Source organism: Monodelphis domestica, chromosome 2 (genome assembly GCF_027887165.1).
Source record: "Monodelphis domestica isolate mMonDom1 chromosome 2, mMonDom1.pri, whole genome shotgun sequence".
Classification (NCBI taxonomy): domain Eukaryota; kingdom Metazoa; phylum Chordata; class Mammalia; order Didelphimorphia; family Didelphidae; genus Monodelphis; species Monodelphis domestica.
In genome coordinates, this window is record NC_077228.1 from 261,617,758 (window position 1) to 261,638,010 (window position 20,253).

The following is a 20,253-nucleotide window of genomic DNA, read 5'->3' on the forward strand; positions in this document are numbered from 1 at the left end:
TGGGGTTCCAATGTGGATCTTCAGTTGGTCAATAATGTCCTCTCCTACCTTGCTTCTGATTAGCCAGAGAGATGACATTATTTTTCTCTCTTTTTGTCAGAAATTTTTCTAATAAATTTTCAACATCCTTCCAAGTGGGGTCAAAAGTTCTGAATATGTTCTCCAATCATTTTATAATTAATATTGGTTCTTCCTCAAATGATGGAAGATTTTTCCTTGAATTTATTTAAATCTTCAGGTTTAAAAGTTGTATGGTGTCTTACAGATACCAAGTTTCCATTTTTATTAAAAGTGGGTACTTCCCTTAAAGGAAATAACCTATCTGAATTATTTGGTACTCCTGTTTCTGTTTCTAGGCTTCTTGCTCCATTCTCAGTGGGGTAGGTATGAGAAATGAAAGGGTTGGGCACACTGAGGGGGAGGGAGTAATTTCTTTTTTTATTTCTTTTTAAAAATTTGTTTATTTTCATTTATTTATTTATTCATTTAATTAATTATTTTAATTTTTATTTGGCCATTTCCAAACATTATTCATTGGAAACAAAGATCATTTTCTTTTCTTCCCTCCCCCCACCCCACCATCTCTCCCATAGCCCACGCGCAATTCCACTGGGTATCACATGTGTTCTTAATTCAAACCCATTTCCATGTTGTTGGTATTTGCATTAGAGTGTTCATTTAGAGTCTCTCCTCAGTCATATCCCCTCCAACGCTGTAGTCAAGCAGTTGCTTTTCATCGGTGTTTTTACTCCCACAGTTTATCTTCTGCTTGTGGATAGTGTTTTTTAGATCCTTGCAGATTGTTCAGGGACATTGCATTGCCACTAATGGAGAAGTCCATTACCTTCGATTGTATCACAATGTATCAGTCTCTGTGTAGGGAGTGAGTAATTTCCAAGTTCACACATCTTCATAAGGAGCCCACAGCAGTAAGCACTTTTCATCTAATTCCAAAGATTAAAAAAAATTCTTTTAAAAGTAACTACAAATAGCTGAAGTAGAAAAGGAGTTGTTTTTTTTTTTAAATTTAAGGGGAAAAACATCATTCCCAAAAGAAATATATTTAGGCTTAATAAGGAGTCAAATATTTTCCATTTTTGTTTCATAAGTATCCAGCATAAGCTCTCTCTAATGTAACATCATCTCTAACCTCAACCTCGGATCTTACTTAGACTTAGGGGTTTCTTATAAATCACTCTAATTTATGTCCCCACCTAGGATTTCCCAAGGGAACCTCTATATACCAGTTTGTGTGTTCTGTAATTGTGGGTAAAAAGTCCCTGAGTAAGTTCTGGCTATTGGATATGTCTAAGCAATATCTGTCAGATATAGTATAGCCTCTTTAATCTGAAGTTATTATTGTAAAATGTAAAAGGACAATCAGTATTTTAAAAAATCTTCCATTGGTCACTTAACTCCCATTGCCTAGCCCTTACCACTCTTCTGCCTTGGAACCAATACACAGTATTGATTCCAAGATGGAAGGTAAGGGTTTAAAAAAAAATCTTCCATTGAGTCTTTGCTTTCTTCAGGGGTTATATTGAGAATACCTCAAAAGAAGCCCTTGACCTCACCAAGTCTTTTATTTTCTGACATAAAGCCTAAATTCCACTTCTAATGATTGATTATAGCTCTACCCTCTGGAGTAAAGCCTGCCAAGCCCTATCCCTCTTCTCTGTAATAGCCCTTCAAATACTTACAGATGGCTATCTTCCCCACCCCCACCCCCATCAGACAAGAATTTCCCAAGTTAAAATTCTACAGTTTCATGGGTATAAATATGAGGTCTTCCAGCTTCTGATCACCCTCCAAATCCTTCCTGAAATGTGGCACCTAGGACTGAACAAATATGACCTAAACAGGGCTAATGATTGCAGGGCTAATTAATTATCTCCTCAGGCCTGACCATTTAGACTGCTATATGGAATTTTCAATACACTTAAACCTGAATCTCCTGTACTTATGAAGTTGATTTTTGAGTCCAAGTATTTCTATAGTGATTTCATCCTATTAGATTCAATGCAACATTCAAGCCATTCATATTTTGGGACCTTGCTTCTTGGCAGATAATGTATTGGCTATCTTTAGCTTTTTGTGATTTCTATTTTGGAGAAATATACTATCTTTTCCTTTGTCCACATCTAACAACATTTTAAATAATACCAGAGCAAACATCTTTAGAAAACACATATTCATTTCAAGTTAATTTAACAAGTTTTATTATGCTTCTACTGTGTGAAAGCCTCTATACTAGGCCCTGGAGCTATAAAGATAAAAATGAAAATTTCCTGCTGATAAAGAATTTATATTAAGTCCTACATAACTACAGTATGGGTCTAGCCATTTGTAGTAAGCCAGGGCTGAGCCTAGACCTAATATTTGAGATTGGAAGAAAAGATATACATAGAACATCAGATAGTTAGCAAAAGGCTTATTTAGTCATGACGAGGGAAAGGATGTTTGGTGAGCAAACAGCATTGATTCAGCTGAGTTTTATCAATATTGTCTGAGGAAGGAATCAAAATTACTGGTGCTCTGGCTTTTGAACGAGAGAGCTTAAGCCTTTAGACTCCTGAGCCAACGAAATCTTAAAGATGGCTTTAATATTTTGATTTTAAAAATAAAACTTTGTACTTTTTTTTTTTAAACCCTTACCTTCCATCTTGGAGTCAATACTGTGTATTGGCTCCAAGGCAGAAGAGTGGCAATGGGGGTCAAGTGACTTGCCCAGGGTCACACAACTGGGAAGTGTTTGAGGCCAGATTTGAACCTAGGACCTCCCATCTCTAGAGCTGGCTCTCAATCCACTGAGCTACCCAGCTGCCCCCAACTTTGTACTTTCTAACTGTGTCATCCTGGACAAGTCACTTACTCCTAATTGTCTCACCTTTGCTGCTCTTGTCTTAGAATTTATACTTAGAAGGTGAGTTTAAATAAATCATTTTTATTCATGTTTTAATATCAACAAATTTCCCAATATCCCTTCAACTTCCCCTCCTCCACCAGTTCCATCCATTGGCATAGGGATATTTTCCTATATCTTTTGAGACATTCTTGTTTTTGTTTTTAGTTTTGCAACATTCACTCAGTTTTTTTTGGTGGTCATTTTCTCCTTTACATTTTATTGCCCCCCCCACACACACACTTTACCAGCATCGGTTCCTATAGATTTTTTCATGCTCCTTGATATTTATAATTTATTACAGCACAATAATAGTTTATTAGATGTATATACTACCATTGATTGGCAATTGCTTAATTGATGGGCATCCAATTGTTTCCAATTTTTTACTACCAAAAAAAGTGTTGCTATATTTTGGTGTGGATGGGAATTTTCTTATCCGTGGCCTTTGTGGAATTTAAGCCTAGTAGTGGAATCTCTGTATACTTTTAGTCCCTTTACTGGCATAATTCCAAATTGCCTTTCAAAATGGTCACTGATTTATAACTCTAATAACATGGTATAACCCCTCCAACATTTATCATTCCCATTCTTTAACATCTTTGCCAATTTGCAGAGCATGAGGGCAATAAGGTTGTTTTGATTTGTTTCTCCTGTAATATTTGGAGCATCCTTCCATATGGTTGTTAATATAAGAACTTTTGGGAATTTGGTTACGTAGCTATTAGGGAATGAATTTTGAATATATAATATGTATGTTACATATTGTCTAATATTCAATATATATTTTAGATATCAAAGCCTTACCAGAAAAAGTTGACACAAAGATTTCCTTATTAAAAAGTTTTTATTGATGTAATTTGTTTTTTAAACATCACCATAGCTCTCCCTCAGAGCCATCCTATACAACAAATACTTTTTTTGTTAAAGGTTATTGGGTCATCAGAGATGCAGAACAAACCCTAAGTGTGTAAAACTAAGAAGAATCCCTGCAGCTTCTGCTCTACAGTGCCCAGTTTTCCCTAGGCCCCATCTCCATAACTACTTCCTAAAACAGATCTTGAATGAGGAAATGTTCAGTTCTTAATATGCTAAGGAAATGGGATATAGCTAGTATCTATATAATAGCATTTATATAGTGCTTTAAGGTTGCAAAACTACATTTTAAAGAACAGAACTCATTTGATGCTTATAACAATTCTGGGACGTAAGTGCTATTATTATCCTCATTTTACAGATGAAAAAACTGAGGCAGAGTTTGTGATTTGCTGAGTCACACAACTAATTATTTGAGATAGGATTCAAATTCAGGAATTTCTGATTCCAAGTCCAATATTTGATGCACTCCCCCATTTAATAGCTGTCTTGTATCATCAAGGTCCTCAGGCAGAAGCACAAAAGGAATGGACAAAGTATGTATTTTAGGAAGAGTACATATATCTCCCTTACCCTTATCCTTAGAATCTGGTGCTGTTTAATTTGGAGAAAGTGACCAGTGTGATTGTATACCAACTGCTGAAAGGTTCTTCAGCAGGGAAGCTAGACCTATATGCTACATCATTATTCAACTCTTGGAGTAAGGGAGAGGCTTATTTGTGGCTGGATAAATGTCCCACAAAGGCCTGAAAGAAGCCTTAAAAATTCCCTTGGTGAAACCTTTCTTTCTTGAAACCACATAGTTTCCAGTCCAGCCATCAGGGTAGGGGCAGATGGATTCTTCTCAAGCAGAGAGGAACAGGTCAGGGAAGATTTCAGCTACAGACATCATGGCAGCAGCACTGTTGGCATCCCAACAAACATCCACTCCTGTCTTCCTCCGCCTTCTCTGCCCCAATTATTTTCTGGAAATATCCAGCCCCAGGTCAATGGAACAAAAAGTTCTTTCTATAAAACTTCAGATCTTGATGATCTTGTGGCCCTCAATCAAAGCTGTTAAGCCTACCCTAGGCTAGATGATCTCCCTGTTAGTTCTAACTAACTCTAGTGTTTCGAGTCTTTCCCCCATTGGGTGAGCCACATGCCTCTGATGGCACTAGAAAAGCCCGACTGCCTCTTTTTGACTGGCACAGCCTGGTAGCTTGCATGAGAAGGAGGAGGAGGAAGAGGTGGGGTGAAGGGGGAGAAGGAAGCAGACATTAGAGTTGTTAGGAGAGGAGGGAGAACATTTGGCTCATCTCAGGATGAAGACAGCTTTGAAAAGTATTGTTCTCTGGTGTAGGAATCTAAAAATCCTACAACAGGATGGTGTTGCCAGGGTCAAAATTACTCAGCAGGAAGGAATCAAGGGAAACAGGATTGGGGCAGTCTGGAGGGGATTCTTCCCAATTTAGGAAAGCCAAGCTCACATGAAGGATGAAAGCCCTGGCCAGTGAGCCTGGATCAGACTGAGATCACAGGATCTCAGAGACTGAGCTGGTACCTGGCAGAGCAGGGAGAAGAGTGATGGTGGAATCCCTTCCCCAACTCCTTCCAGTGGATTTTTTGGTGTTGCAATTGCACCAAATTGGAAAGCAGCTGGAGAAAATGAATGGGCAGCAGATGGATGAACTAGGTGGTGCTTCCTGGCTCAGCTATTGCTACTAGAGCTTGCCGAGTTTCTGGCTCCTGGCAGAGGACAACCTTGCTAGTGGATCCACCCTTCCTCACCCCTACCACCAGAGGTGGAGGGAAAAGGCTTAGTTGAAACAGTCATTTTTGTGCATGGCGTGCTTTTTCGACTATAGGGCATAGGTTGTAGAAGGCCTTTAAAAGTTACTCATTTGACAGATTTTCTGGCATCATTATCCACTTTTGCCCCCCTAACACACTGAATCATCCATTTCATGTTCAGGAAGTGTTGGCATCTATCATCAAGAGGGGCTGGGGCCTAGAAGAAACAGCCCCCATTAAGCATTCAGACTGATCAGGTGAGAGACTGAGTGCTTCAGTGCATGCTAGAAGATGGGATAGGGGTTCCACTCAATGGCTTCACCGTCCTGCTGTGGCTACATGGTACTTTTAAAACTGCTTTCTCTTCGGGGTTTCCAGAATCACAATCATGGAAGATCTGGCTAGGATTTTGTCTGCTCCTTTCATCATCAGGCTAGTGAACTTACTAACTGATGGTTCCTCAAACAAAGAGTTTCTCTCCCCAGTTAGCAGAGCTGTCTCAAGCAACTGATGGTAAATTTGACTGGTGATCCTGTGGATTATCTTAATCCACTTTTACCATCACAAGTTGTTTCTGATTCTTTGACACCTGGAACAACAACCCACTGGATTTTTTTGTTCGTTTGTTTTTTTAGGTTACGAGGCTTCTTCTTGAGCTTCTTAAGAGATACTCCTTAAATATAATCCCTGTTAATGAGAAAAATGATACAAAGCACTGAAAATTCCATATACATGCTTAAGAAGACCAATCTTCTGTTTAATTCAACGAGAGCAGCCTCTGAACAGTAAGGAAAATAATAAACAAAATGGTTTAATAATGATAATAGCTAACATTTATAGAGTGCCTGCTATACAGCATAGTGTTAAGCGCTTTACAAATGCAATCTCATTTGATCATCATATAACTACTCTGGGAGACAGGTTCTTATTATTTCCATTTTACAGATGAGGAAACAGGCAAAGAGAAGGTAGGTGACTTGCTCAGAGCGACTCTCTAAGGCCAGAAGTCCCTTAAATTAAAAAAAAAATTTTTTATTGTTTAAAATTTTAATTTTAAAATATTTTTCCATGTTTACATGACTCATTTTCTTTCCCTCCCTCCCTCTCCCCAAATCAACAAGCAATTCCACAAATGTTGTCACTTGATACCTATTTCCATATGATTCATTTTTGCTATAGAGCAATTTTTAAAAGCTAAAACCCCAAATCATATACCCATAAATACATGTGATAAGTGATGTCATGGATTCTCCTTTTGCATTTCTACTCCCATAATTCTTTTTCTCAATGTGGTTAGCCAGAAGTCCCTTTTAAGGACTCTAACCAGCCAAGCAAGAAACTGACAGTTCTTCAGTGCCTGATGAAAGATGATATATGGGATTGCACTCAGTGGCTTCACAGTCCTGTTGTGGTTACGTTACACTTCTTTACCTCAGGTCTTCTTGACTCTAGACCCAGTGCACAAATCATCAAAAGTATCAATGACTTAATTGTGATCCTAGAGACCTTAAGTATCACTCTAGGAGATTTTTTTAGCATTTCTAATTCAGTCTTTAACACAGATATGAAGGAAGAAAAAATATATTATGAATTATATTGGGAAGTAGCACACTAAAATAAAAACTGCCACTGAACTGACATCACAGGATCTGGGTTTGAATTTTGGCTCTATCACTTGCTCTGATTTGAGGCAAATTACTTATCCTATCTTGAACTCAGTTTCCTCCTCTATAAAATTATGAGTTGAGTGGAAGTGTTAGGGGCAAAACAAGGAAGTCAATTATCATCATTACTCTTTGATACAATGTTAGAAATGTTAGCTATAACATTAAAACAGGAAAAAGAAATTGAGAGAATAATCATTTGATAAAGAGGAGACAGATTATTGTTTTTTGTAGATTATATGATTGTTTACTTATTTAATACCATTAGGAACCGACTAATATTAACTGAGACAATTTCAGTTGAGAAAATTGCTGTACATAAAATAAATCCATACACGTTATCAGCATTTATGTATATTAACAATAATCATCAGGAGGGGAAAAAAGGTCAAGAATTTCAAGAGAAATAAAAATTTGGGAAGGAAAGAGAAGTGTAGCAGTATGAGATATACTATACTATGTGATTGAGAGAAATGGGTCAAGACTGAAGAAATGAAATGCAAAGAAGGAAAACTCAAGAGAGCACATAGAATCCAGACCCAGACCCATTTGGGGAGGAGAGAGGGTTCTATGGAAGGTTGAAAAGGGAAGAGGGAAATAAAAGAGAAAGAAAGCAAAAATAATGATTGATAGGCTCACTGACAAAAAGCCAATTAGTGGGCATTCCTCTTTGGCATAAGAGTTTACATTCAGAATAAATGATATGTTCAACCCCCTTCAGTTCAGTTCATTATATTCCAAAGTTCATTCTGGATCTTTTGATGCAGTGTATAGTTTCTGCAGACTTCTTTATGGCACCTTCCCTAAAAGAGATCTGCTTTCTTGATTTGGGGTGTTGACGAGTTTCTTTTCCTGAAATTTCTCCAAAAAATTTTAAAGCCTGGATTTTAGGATAATTATACAATATTAATGGTAGAGCTGTGATGTGGTCAAGCCATTCTGGAAAGCAATTTGGAACTATGCTTCAAAATTTGCTAAACAATGCATGTCCTTTGGTTAGTAAAACTATTACTTGCCTATACCTCAAAGAGATCAAAGAGAAAGTGAAAAAAAATTACAAAAATATCCATAACAGCTCTTTTTAGTGGTGACAAAGAACTCAAAGCTAAAGAATGGCTGAACAAACACTGGCATCTTATCATAATGGAATATTATTAAGGGCAGCTAGTGGCTAGAGCACTAGGCTTGGAATCAGGAAGACCTGAGTTTAAATCTAGCCTCAGATACTTACTAGGTACGTGACCCAAACAAAGCACTTAACCTTGTTTGCCTCAGTTTCCTCTACTGTACAATTGGGATAATAATAGCACCCACCCCTCCAGGTTGTTCTGAGGACTAAATGAAAATATTTGTAAAAGTACTCAATATTATGCCTGGTACCTTAATAAATGTTTATTTTCTTCCTTCTTTATTGTACTTTAAGAAATGATGAAAGGGGGACAGCTAGGTGGCTCTGTGGATAGAGCATCAGGCCTGGGGACAGGAGGTCCTGGGTTCATATCTAGTCTGCTCCCTATCTTGTGTGACTCTGGGCAAATCACTTAGCCCCAACTGCCTAGCCTTTCCTACTCTTCTGCCTTGGAATCAATACTTACTATCGATTCTAAGACAGAAAGAAAATAGTTTAAGAAAAAAAAAGAAATAATGAAAGAGACATTTTCAGAAAAGCATTAGAAGATTTTTATGAATTTATAGAGTAAAGTGACAACCAGAACAATAATAATATTGTAAAGAAAAACAACTTTAAAAGATTTAAGAACTCTTATCAATGCAATGACCAATCAAGTTTCCCAGAGGACTAATGATGGTATGCTACCCACCTCCTAACAGAGAGAGGACAGATGGACTAGAGGTGCAGAATAACAAATTTTTCTGGACATGATCAATGCAGGAATTATTTTTTCTTGACTATTGTGAACTTTAGATTACTCCACCCTACTTAGTCTAACAAAAATTGGAATATCTACACCCATACTTAATGATTAAGTATTTAAGAGGATGGCCTATGACAGACATGTGCTAGCAAAATGACAAATCAGAAACAACTGACAGACCCCTGAGCTGTCCTAAATCAACCTTAAGCTACCATTGGTACATGTAAGACGCATGAAAGTGATGTAAAACCGTCTATATATTTCGTATCACTTCCTCTCTCCGGCCTCTTTGGTGGCAGAGAGGTGGCTGGTGGCAGGCAGCAAGCTGAGCGTTTCAGCATCTTGGTGTGGTGGCAGTATTGTCCAGTTTAGCAGTGAGTTTTCTTTGATACCATACTGGAAGAAGCCTAGTAACCTAGTTCAAGTGAGGTGTCTTCTCTGAGCTCTCTTGGAGTTTTAGGATGATTCTTTCTTCCTTTACTTTCCAAACACTATCCTCTCAGAAAAAGCCTCTAATCTTCAAAGACCTCGTGGCGGAGGACTTTGAACTCCCCCTGGCATAGGCCAGGCGGGAGAAATCCTATTCCTTTCCTTCTCTTCTCCTTAATTTTTTCCCTCTATATTAATTAAACCACCATAAATTTCCAAGCTGACTTGGGTATTTTATTTGGGATATTCCCTGGCAACCAAAATTAATTTAGATTAGGTCACAACCCTAAATTATCCTTACACTATGCATATTTGTTACATTTTTTTTCCATAGGAGGAGCAGACGTTTGGAGGGAGAGAAAATACATTCTTGTTCATTGAAAAATTAAATTATTTAAAAATGGAGAAAAGGAAGTTCAAATAGATGATCTTTGAGATCTTTTACATTTCTACATCCAAGATCTTCCTATAGTGCATCAGGTATTATTTATTCTGTAAACATTTGCTGGATGCCTACTATATATACAAGACACTGCCAAAGGTAGAAATGACTATATTTTATATTGTCTGAGATTAAATAAATTTTATACAAATAAAGTGAACATTTGTCAAATCTTTATAGAATGTTAAAACATATTGAGTAAAATTTTAGAAATAACTATGATCTTTTATTATGTCACCAACATATTCTTGCTACCTTTTGGTAGTTTGAATATTCTTGATATGTTGAATTAGGCAAAAATGTAATTCATTAATGAGGCAGGATATGTTAGAAGAAACAAGTTTGATATAGTAGAAAATGGAATTGCTGGCTTTAGAGTCAAAGGATTTCAAGTTCAAATTCTGGGACTGTATGATTCTATGATCTTGGATGTCACTTAAACACTCTATACCTCTACATAATAAGGGAGCTGGAATAGATGATCTCCAAGTTCCCTTCCAGCTAAATGTTTATGATCCTATGTGACATCTTTTTTTTTTCCTGATCTCAATAAGAGTTAATCAACATTTTAATCAATAACAATAACAATCAATAACAACAATTTAATCAATAGTTAATCAATAAACATTTGTTAAGCTCCTACTATGTACAAGGCAATAAATTGGAGGGGAAGAAGGTGAGATGAAATATGAGAAAATGGACATGCTAATTAACTTAATTTGCTTAACTGTGTAGACAATAAAGCTGTGTGATACTGGCTCCAATTATGTAGGACCCAGAGTGACTCAGAGAAGCTGATAATCCTTGAGAGAATGACTATGACTAAACCTAGATGAAGTAACCATGGAAACCTGGGGTGGGATACTTAGCTACCTTTGGATCTCACTTTCTGCTGAGCTATCTATCTCTTTCTGTAAACCTTGGGCCTTAAGGACACTTGGCCTTGAGATGCCATGGGTCACTGCATTGCTGAAACCTTGGGACTGAGTCACTTTATACTTACTCCTCTTGCTATTTTGTGCTGAACGTATATACCAAAGAGTCTTTGTTCCCCTTTGCACCTGAGAATCTGTCACTCCTGTTTCTAGGAACTCTCTGCTCATATCATCCCAGACCCCTCCCTGAATCTGCCCCTTCTAGCCCATTTTTTTCTTTTTTTTCAATTTGAATATTATTTTATTTGGTCATTTTCAAACATTATTCCTTGGAAACAAAGATAATTTTCTTTTCCTCCTCCCCTCCCAACCCCCCATGTGATATCTTATATTTATATCATAAAAAAAATCACCAGAAATAATGTTAAAATAGATCCAAAACTCAATGAAGCTAGAGATAGTAAAACTTATTTCTGTTCTTTAATTCACAAATTTAAGATCGTGGAAAACTTTCAGTCCCTTGGACACATGGATCACCAGTGGCCTTATATCTGTTCCTTCAGGAAGGTGACCAAATGACCCAAAAGCCTTTCAAAGATGCTCCATTCCAAACCACTAATTTTTTACATAACTTAAAACAGAGAGGCTCCCTTGCTTCCTTTCTTTAAAAAAAACAAAACCCCTTACCTTCTATCTGTGTATTGGTTCCAAGGCAGAAGAGTGGTGAGGGCTAAGCAATGGGGATTAAGTGACTTGCTCAGGGTCACACAGCTAGAAGGTGTCTGAGGTCACATTTGAACCCAGGGCCTCCCATCTCTAGGCCTGGCTCTCAAACCACTGTGTAACTCAGCTGTTCCCACAGCTAGTCACACAATTTAGTCCTGTTACAGAGATTGGAACAGAACCCATATCTTCTAATCTTCAATCCAAAGACATCACCTGAGCCTTTGGTGCTCCTGGGAAGGTCTGGTTGCCAGTCGAACCCTGCCTCCCCTGGCCCTGTTGGTAGGAAGTGACATCCCACCAAGGGCATCCTGAGTTTGGCCTTTGGAATGTGAAGGGCCACAAAAAGCAGACTGGCCCTGGGATACCCTGAGGCCCGCCTCTATTCACTCACTCCCAAGTTGTAAATGATTTCCTCTTCAAGTACCTGGTCTGGAATCTTGGTAGTGCAAGTGGTTAAAATCTACCTTAATGGTTCTTCCTCCTCCAATTTAGGACTCTTGATAACCACACACACTCCTAAGCTCTTCACAGGCTATTTCAGACAAATAGTATTAAGAGAAGAGGCAGGCAGAATCCAGGAACCTCTTACTGGGGACACTTTCCCATTCCTGTGTTCCTTCCCTGAATTCATGCCTTCAGGGGGAAAAACCTGGCCAACCATGTGCTTCTCTGCTTTCAACCAGTGTCAGGGGAACTATTTTCCCCACTTAAATCACAAGTGGGTGTGGGATGTTAGACTTCATGCAGGAAAAGTAACAGCTTTTTCAAGCTAAGTGGAAGTTCTTGGAGAAGGAAAGGACTGATCAATTTGGGATGTCCTTTGACTTCGCAAAACCATTACTTGCCTATACCGCAAAGAGATCAAAGAGAAAGTGAAAAAAATCCATATTTATAAAAAATAGAATAATTATAAAAATATAGCCACCACTCTAGTATGGACCCTTGTCACCTCTCGCACCTGGCCTATTGCAATAGCTTGCTGGTACATCACCAACTTCTAGTCTCTCCCCACTTCACCCTCTATTCAGCAACAAAAGCAATTGTTCTAAAGCACAGGCCCAATGGGTCACACATCCCCTTTCCCACCTCCCGCCCCCACTCAATAAAGTCTAGTAGCTCTTTGTTGTGTCTAGGATCAAATACAAAATACAGTGATCCCTCACCTATGGCGGGAGTTACCCCTAAGATAGGTGAAAATCCACCAAATAAAGGGCGTTATAGTTATTTTATTATTTATCTATATTTTAAGGCTTTATAAACCCTTCCTACTCTCCTAGAAACCTTTTCCACATTATTAACCTACAGTCACTGAGCCAATCAGCTCCCAGGATATAGAACAAAGTGTTGTGTTTGGATGCCTTTCATTGCAATAGCCAATAAAGAATTAGATTTTTTAAAAAACCCCAATGAAGGCTCTATGGGACAATGGTACTCTCTTTGGCATGCAAAACCCTTCATAAGCTGCCCCCTCGACCTTTCTGATTTTCTGAAGTCTCTAACTGGTCTCACTGGCTTTCTGGCTATTCCAGGAATAAAATGCTCCATTTGTCGGCGCCGGACATTTTGTCTAGTTGTCCTCCTGCCAGGAATGTTCTTCCTCTTCTGCTCCAGCTCCAGTCTCTCTGGGCTCCTTTAAGTCCCAACTACAATTTCGCCTTCTCCAGGGATCCTTCTCTGACTCTTCCTTGCAGAGACCTCTCCGTTAATGATCTCCAGTTTGTCCTGTATAGAGCTGGCTTTGTATATCTGCGTTTGCATGTTGTCTCCCCAGAGACAGTGACCTCCTTGAGGATATGGACTGTCTTTTGCCTCTTTTTGTATCCTCAACACTCAGCACAGAGCCTGGAACTTCACATCTCTGGGGGTAAAATGATGTCCCCTACCCAGTACCCATGTATATATTGATTGTCTCTGCAGGAATGGGGGATCCTATTACCCATGTGGTGATACCTGGTTTTTTGCTTTTCTTCTATCCAACGACAGCAATCCTTTGGACAAGGATGTTGAAGTATATTACACAGGGAGAGTAGAAATGTATTTCAGGTGCTTTTAGGGATAAATATTCCAATTCCCAATCCTTCTGTCTGCTACTCAATTCATCTCCCCTTCCCCTCCCCAACCCCCAAATCTTTTTTTTTTGTCTTAGAATCAATACTGTGTATTGCTTCGAAGGCAGAAGAACAGGAAGGGCTAGGCAACAGAGGTTAAGTGACTTGCCCAGGGTCACACAGGTAGGTAGTGTTTGAGGCCAGGTTTGAACCCAGGACCTCCTGTCTAGGCTTGGCTCTAAATCTACTGAACCATCTAGCTGCCCCTACTATACAAGTCTTAAATTGGACAATATATAAAAGGAAGCTGAAAAGCAGGGTTTGGGGTAGAGGGAAGAGGGGGAAGGTACCCATTTCATACCTCTTCAGGCTGCATTCCAAACTCTCTGAATTTTTTAAACCTGAAGTGGGATGTCCTGGACATAATTCTTAAAGTGTGGGTTCTGGGAGGAATTAGCCAAACAGATGAAGAGGTCTTGGGGGAGGAAACTAATTTCAATATGTGAAGTGGCCTGAGATTCCAGAGAAAAGAGGTTTCTAAGACATCTGGAGAGTCAGGAATGTCCTGGAGAAAACTTTACTAACAAAAGACTAAAAATAAAACTTCTGAAGTACTAATTTCAATAAAATGTTGCCTCCTGCCTCCACCACAATGGGTCATTCTAGGTCAAGAAAGCATTTTCCAAAGGGCAGCAGAAGCATAAGTAAAACTTCTGACCTCCATTTCCCCTAAGTTTGTCCTTTTATACTCCAGGCACCAAAGGAAGCTTCTCCAATTCTTTAAAGTAACACCCAGAACATGGGACTGAATCCATGTTGGGTAGGGTTCTTGTTGGGTCTCAGCAGTAAGGGGGAAGGAAAGAAGGGGAGTAGTAAAAGCAAAATGAGAATGAGAAGGATCCAGCCACAATGTTACTACTCTAAGCTGTGCTCTGATGGCAAACTGCCCATTCATCCTTAGTGATGGCCCTAGCTCCTCACACCCCCAATACAAACATCAACAGGAGCAGAAGCAAGGTGTGTGAATTTCAAAAGTCTCCATCTTGGTATAGTACCCAAAAATTGTGCACACCCACACTACATGGGCATGTGCTAGTCAATGACAAATCAGAAATAACTAACTGCCCACCTGGGCTGTCCTAAGCCAAGCTAGAGCCAACCATTGGCACTTGTGAGGCACAGGAAGTGAGGTAAGGAACAGCCTCTGGAATTCGCTCACTTCCTGTGGAGAGAGCGAGATGCCAGTTGATGTTAGAAGCTTGGACAGGGAGGACACCCGCAAACAGCTTTCCTTCAGATCGTTCACCTGAGTTAAGGACTGATTCTTTCCACCTTGGCCCTGGGCCTAACACTCCCTCGGCCTTGGGCCTAAAACTCCCTCTGCCTTGGTCAGAGGTTGAGTAGCCCCTTTCCCTTTTCTCCTCTCTCCTTTCCCTACTCCCATTGTGATTAAACCTCCATAAACTCCATTCTGACTTGAGTGTTTCATTTTAGGAATTTCATAAGTAAATTCCTTGGCGGCCATTGTTCAATATTACAACAATCTTAAAAAGGTGAAATTTTCACTATTACAGGTGAGATCAGTTATAGAAGTACAAAAAAAGGTATTATTCCCAACAAATTCCACATCTTGGTGACAGGGTCCCACAATTTTTCAAGGGGACCTTCCATCATTAAAATAAGCTTAAAACAACTTTAGCAGCACTGGGAAGAAGTTTAATACAAACACTAGTATATAATTGTACACAACAAAAGCATAGAACAAAATAAATAATCTTTAAAGAGTGAGGATAATTTCAATTCATAATAGGTCTTCCAAAAGGAAAAAAAAAATCCCAGTGTCAAGAGAGCTGCCAAAAATATAAGGTCCACAGCATGGATGACAATTCCTCCAGGGTGATCAATAGTCCCTATTGCAGGTCTAGGTCATCAGTGTTTAGGAAGCTAAGAGGTCACAAACCTCTTACATGCAATTATGGAGCCTGAATTGGTAGCGGGACTCATTATATATCACTTTCCAATGTTATGATTATAAAAAGACAAGTTTACCTTCCCTCATAATTAAAAAACAAAGTACCTTCCAATAATTCCTCCCTTGGTCTTCCAAGTTCTTTCTAGAAGGAATGTCTGAATCAACACTGGAAAGGACACCTGACAATTAAGAGGGAACTGAATCATTTCCCTGGGCTATAAAGAACTACCTAATGGTACAATAGCCCCAAGCTCTGGGTGGCTTGCACAAGGATGGAATAAAGAAGCTCTAGAGATAGTCACTTGGGACTGTGTCCAAGGTTGGATCCAAGAAACTTCCAGAAATGAGAGTCCTTCTACTTTTTAGGGTAGCTTTGATTTGACAAAGACACATCTATAGAAGACAGGAGACTCATTCCTGATAATCAGTGATGCTAGAAGAAGCTGTGTTTTAAAAGTCCACTCTAGCATCTAGTAGTAAACACCAGCTGGCTGACAGTAGTATGAGAGATGGAAAAGAAGTGGCAATGGGCCCAAGACCTTCTTCCCAGTAAAATGAGTATTTTGATCAAAAGTAATGGTACAAGGGTTGAGGGAAGGGCATAAGGAAGGATATGATCCATAATGGTTTTGATTGTGGTTGCTACAGTAATACACTTCATTTGGGAATGCCATCCTCTATCCTGAATACGTATCAATTGCAGGGAGGGCAAATCTCTTGCCCTGAGATAGAGGAAAAGGGCCATTATGATCACTTTGCCACTCATATACAGGTTAAGAACTGTGTTCTGATTAGCACAAGGAATGTCACTGAATTCAATAATCCTTAATTAAGAAAGATCCACCACAGTATTGATGAATCCAATTTTCAATTTGCAGTTCTGGTGACATCATCATCAACTGGATTATTCAATTCAGCAGAAGGGGAGTGGATTATGCCCTACCAAAACTATGTACTAGGAGATATTTGAAACATTCCATTATTGGTTCTGACTCCCAATTATTCAGTTCTATTATCTCAGTCAAATTTGTAATCACCTACCAAGAATCAGTACTAATAAAAATCTTGACTTCCCCATACCTCTAGGTTTTCTTACATACCACTTTTGTGGGTCAAACTTTAGTCCCTTGAGAAGACTATCCAAGAACCCTACCCCTCAAGTGTCCCTGGTTATTTCATTAATGGCCAAGGTCCAACTTCATATCCCCTCTCATGAAAGGCAGAGTCATTGTTGAAGTAAGCAAAACAATGTTCCCCAAGACCTGGGGCCTGAGGGTTACAACTTGTTTATAAAAGGCAATAACATCTAAGAGGCCTGGGTGAGCACAAGCTTAGATGTATCATTTCCATTTAACAATGGAAACTTCCTGTGTCCTATCAATCTTGTTAGAAGAACCATATTATATTATCTAATGGGCAACGATGGATGAATTAATAAACATTTATTGTTTGTCAGGCAATGTGCTAAGCACTGGGAATTAAAAAAAAGGCAAAACTGTTCCTAAACCCAAGATGCTTATAATCTAACAAGGGGGGGGGGGGCGCAATATGCAAACAAATATATACAAGTAAGCTATGTATGGAAAATTAATGTTGAATTGGGATATCTTTGTGAAATAATTTCCCCTGTACCTCCTCTAACCCCCCACCCTCCTCCAAGAATAGTCTGATTCTAAGGTGATGGTAAACAGTTTCTCTTCCAGAATATGAAATGAGGCTGGGATCTCCTTTCTTTTGTTAAGATCATAAAAGGATAAAAAGATTAAGGGCATTGCTGAGCAACCATGGTGGACTCTGACCCACTGGAGTGATTAAGGAAGACAGCAAATTCTAGCAGACATATTGGACTCCACATGGTTAAATATATGGCCATTTTCCTTGTATTGAGAAAGACCCACCTCTTCCTATGATGATGTAATGAGGGAAGAGCCGAGGTTCCCAAATCCATCTCCTCAGTGGCTATTTGCCAATCAGATATGTTTTGGAATGTTAAGGGGAGGGACTGCCGTGGTGAGCTCACAAGGGATATATAGGAGTTCTCTCTTTTTTGTCCTTATTTCCCCCTGCAAGACTGTGGATAGGTCGGCTGACCAAGTCGGGATGTCTTGTCTGGTCAATTAATGAATAATTTTAAAATTAAGAAATATTGCCTCTTAGGAGTGTCATCATTACATAAGTAAATAAAATTTAAAAATAGGATAAATAGGAAATAATTAACAGAGGGAAGGCACTAGAATTAAGAGGGGTTTGGGATGACTTCCTGTAAAAGATGGGAATTTAATTGGGACTTAAAAGAAGCCAGAGAAGTCAGAACAGGCACAACTTATTTTATTGTGCTGTTTAGAAATATTTTTTTAATTTTTAATTTAATTTAATTTAATTTTTTTGCTTTTTTTTTTAAGATAAATTTAGAGGGCAGCTGGGTACCTTAGTGAATTGAGAGCCAGGCCTAGAGATGGGAGGTTCAAATCTGGCCTCAGATACTTCCCAGCTGTCTGACCCTGAGGGTCACTTAACCTCCATTGCCTAGCCCTTACCACTCTTCTGCCTTGGGAACCAATACACAGTATTGACTCCAAGACGGAAGGTAAGGGTTTGAAAAAAATATATATATATAAATTAAAGGTTTCTGGCAATCCTGTATTGAGCAAGTCTATCAGTATCATTTTCCCAAAGACCCATGATTGTCATATCTCTGCCACATTTTGGTAATTCTCTCAAACATTTTCATTATTATTATATTTCTTACAGTGATCTGTAATCAGTGATCTTTGATGTTGTAATTGTTTTGGGGTACCATGAAGAGCACCCATATAAAATGGCAAACTTAATTGATAAATGTTGTGTATGTTCTGACTGCTCCACTCTTCATCTCTGTCCTTTTCCTTGGGCCTCCTTATTCCCTGAGACAACAATATTAAAATTAGGCCAACTAATAATCCTACAATGGGATTCTGAATTGCTCATATAGGTTTGTTTCTGAAGCAGTTTGAAACTGTCCTGATCTAGCATATGATGATTTTGGTGTTTGAGTAGTAATTACATCAATAGCTAAATGCTTTTCTAAGCAATATATTCTTGCAGTTTTTCAACCTCTCATCAAATTGTTTCCAAAACAGCTTAACGGTTTAACATTCTAAAACAAGCTGATTTTCACAGGATGGCCAGATGCCTGGACATAACCTTATTTGCATTTTGTACATTGCACATGAATAGCTTCCATGTTCACCTGTGATCTTGTAATTTTACTTCATCAGCTGTGTAACTGTATGATCAAGATATTGTGACTGTTTGCTTTCTTGTAGCAGATATGTCAGGCTGTTTGAAAACTATGATTTCTGGGAATGCACATTACAAACCAAACTGAAACTGTCACAAATGTTCTATAGAAACAAACTTTATATTGCCTCTCATTTTAATATTAAGGCTGTTTTAGGGTTTAAATTTATCCTCTGTGTTACTATGTTAGAGGCGGCTAGATGGCTCTGTGGACAGAGCCCTGAGGCTAAAGTCAGAAAGACCTGAGTTCAAATATGGCAACAGACATTTATTAGCTGTATGAGCTTAAGCAAGTCACTTAACCTACATCTGCCTCAGTTTCTTCATCTGTAAAGTAGGGATAATAATGGCACCTATCTAATAGAGTTGTTGTGAGAATCAAAATGATATATTTATTTAACGCCTGGTATACACAAGGGGCTAAATAAATGCTGTTACATTCTACTTTCCCTATCTTCCATATGGTGTATTTTGAACTAGTTGGTAACATTAGCCAAATTTTTAGTAGTTTCTAGAAGAGGTGAAGAAAAGTGATTTCTGAAGAGATCCTTTCCTTACAAAGGTTAGTTTATATGTAAATATTTTTAAAAACAAAGCCACTTTAAGTACATATATTGTCATTAGTCAGTAGAAGAGTAAATATTTTATATCATAATTGTTCATTTTAATTAAATGGCTAAAAATAATGAATTTCCATCTGTTCATCAAGAGAACCTATAAAATTCTCCTATAATATTCCACCACTAGAATATTGTGTGAGCAAGCATTTTCACTTTATTCTTATTTTAAATAGAAATAAAGTTAATAAAGTAGATGTAGATTCAAATTTAATAACATCATGTCTAACCAGTATTAGAGCCTAGAATTGTAAACCTTCATTCAAATAAAAAAGTCCATTATCAAAATTAAGTTATGTGATTATCATGTATGATAAATATCTTTCAAGTTATAACTTATTTTATTAAAATATATATGCAACAATAGTTGTGAAATAATTTAATATGAAATCTTGCAATAATAAACATGAGGTCTTGCTGGATTTCTTCTTTTAATTTTTATAGAATGTTACACATCAAATAATTTTAACTGTTTTATATTTAGAGCTTTTTATTTTATTTTTTAGAGCTCTCATTCTTGTGGGTAAAAATGTTATATTTTATAGTTATAATCATATAGTATAAATTTTAATTTAGGACAAAAGTTATCTAATTATTTTAAGCACTTAATTAAATCTGAGAATATTTTAAGTAGTGTATTAAATCCTTGGGAGGTTCAAATTTTTTATTATTGCTGTGTCAACCAAAAAAAAACAAAACACAGAACTATTAAATAGTCAAAATCACTCTTTAATCAAGGGCTAAAGGGGTTCAGTGCTAAAGGCCTCAGCGCTAAT

At 38.1% G+C, this 20,253-nt stretch overlaps 1 protein-coding gene across 3 annotated transcripts in view; it reads right to left on the reverse strand.

The window, feature by feature from the left end:
• Positions 1-587: 587 nt before the first annotated feature.
• The window catches only part of LOC107651401 (zinc finger and SCAN domain-containing protein 23), a 70,287-nt gene continuing 50,621 nt past the window's right edge, over positions 588-20,253 (reverse strand). Inside the window, exon 4 of one of the 3 annotated variants that reach the window (XM_056817789.1) lies at positions 588-944. In XM_056817789.1, the coding sequence (XP_056673767.1) occupies positions 901-944 (44 nt within the window). In that variant the 3' untranslated portion in view covers positions 588-900. Of the gene's footprint in view, positions 945-2,584; positions 6,239-6,284; positions 6,562-20,253 lie in introns of those variants that run through there. The other 2 variants (XM_056817788.1, XM_056817790.1) reach the window with 2 other exon arrangements.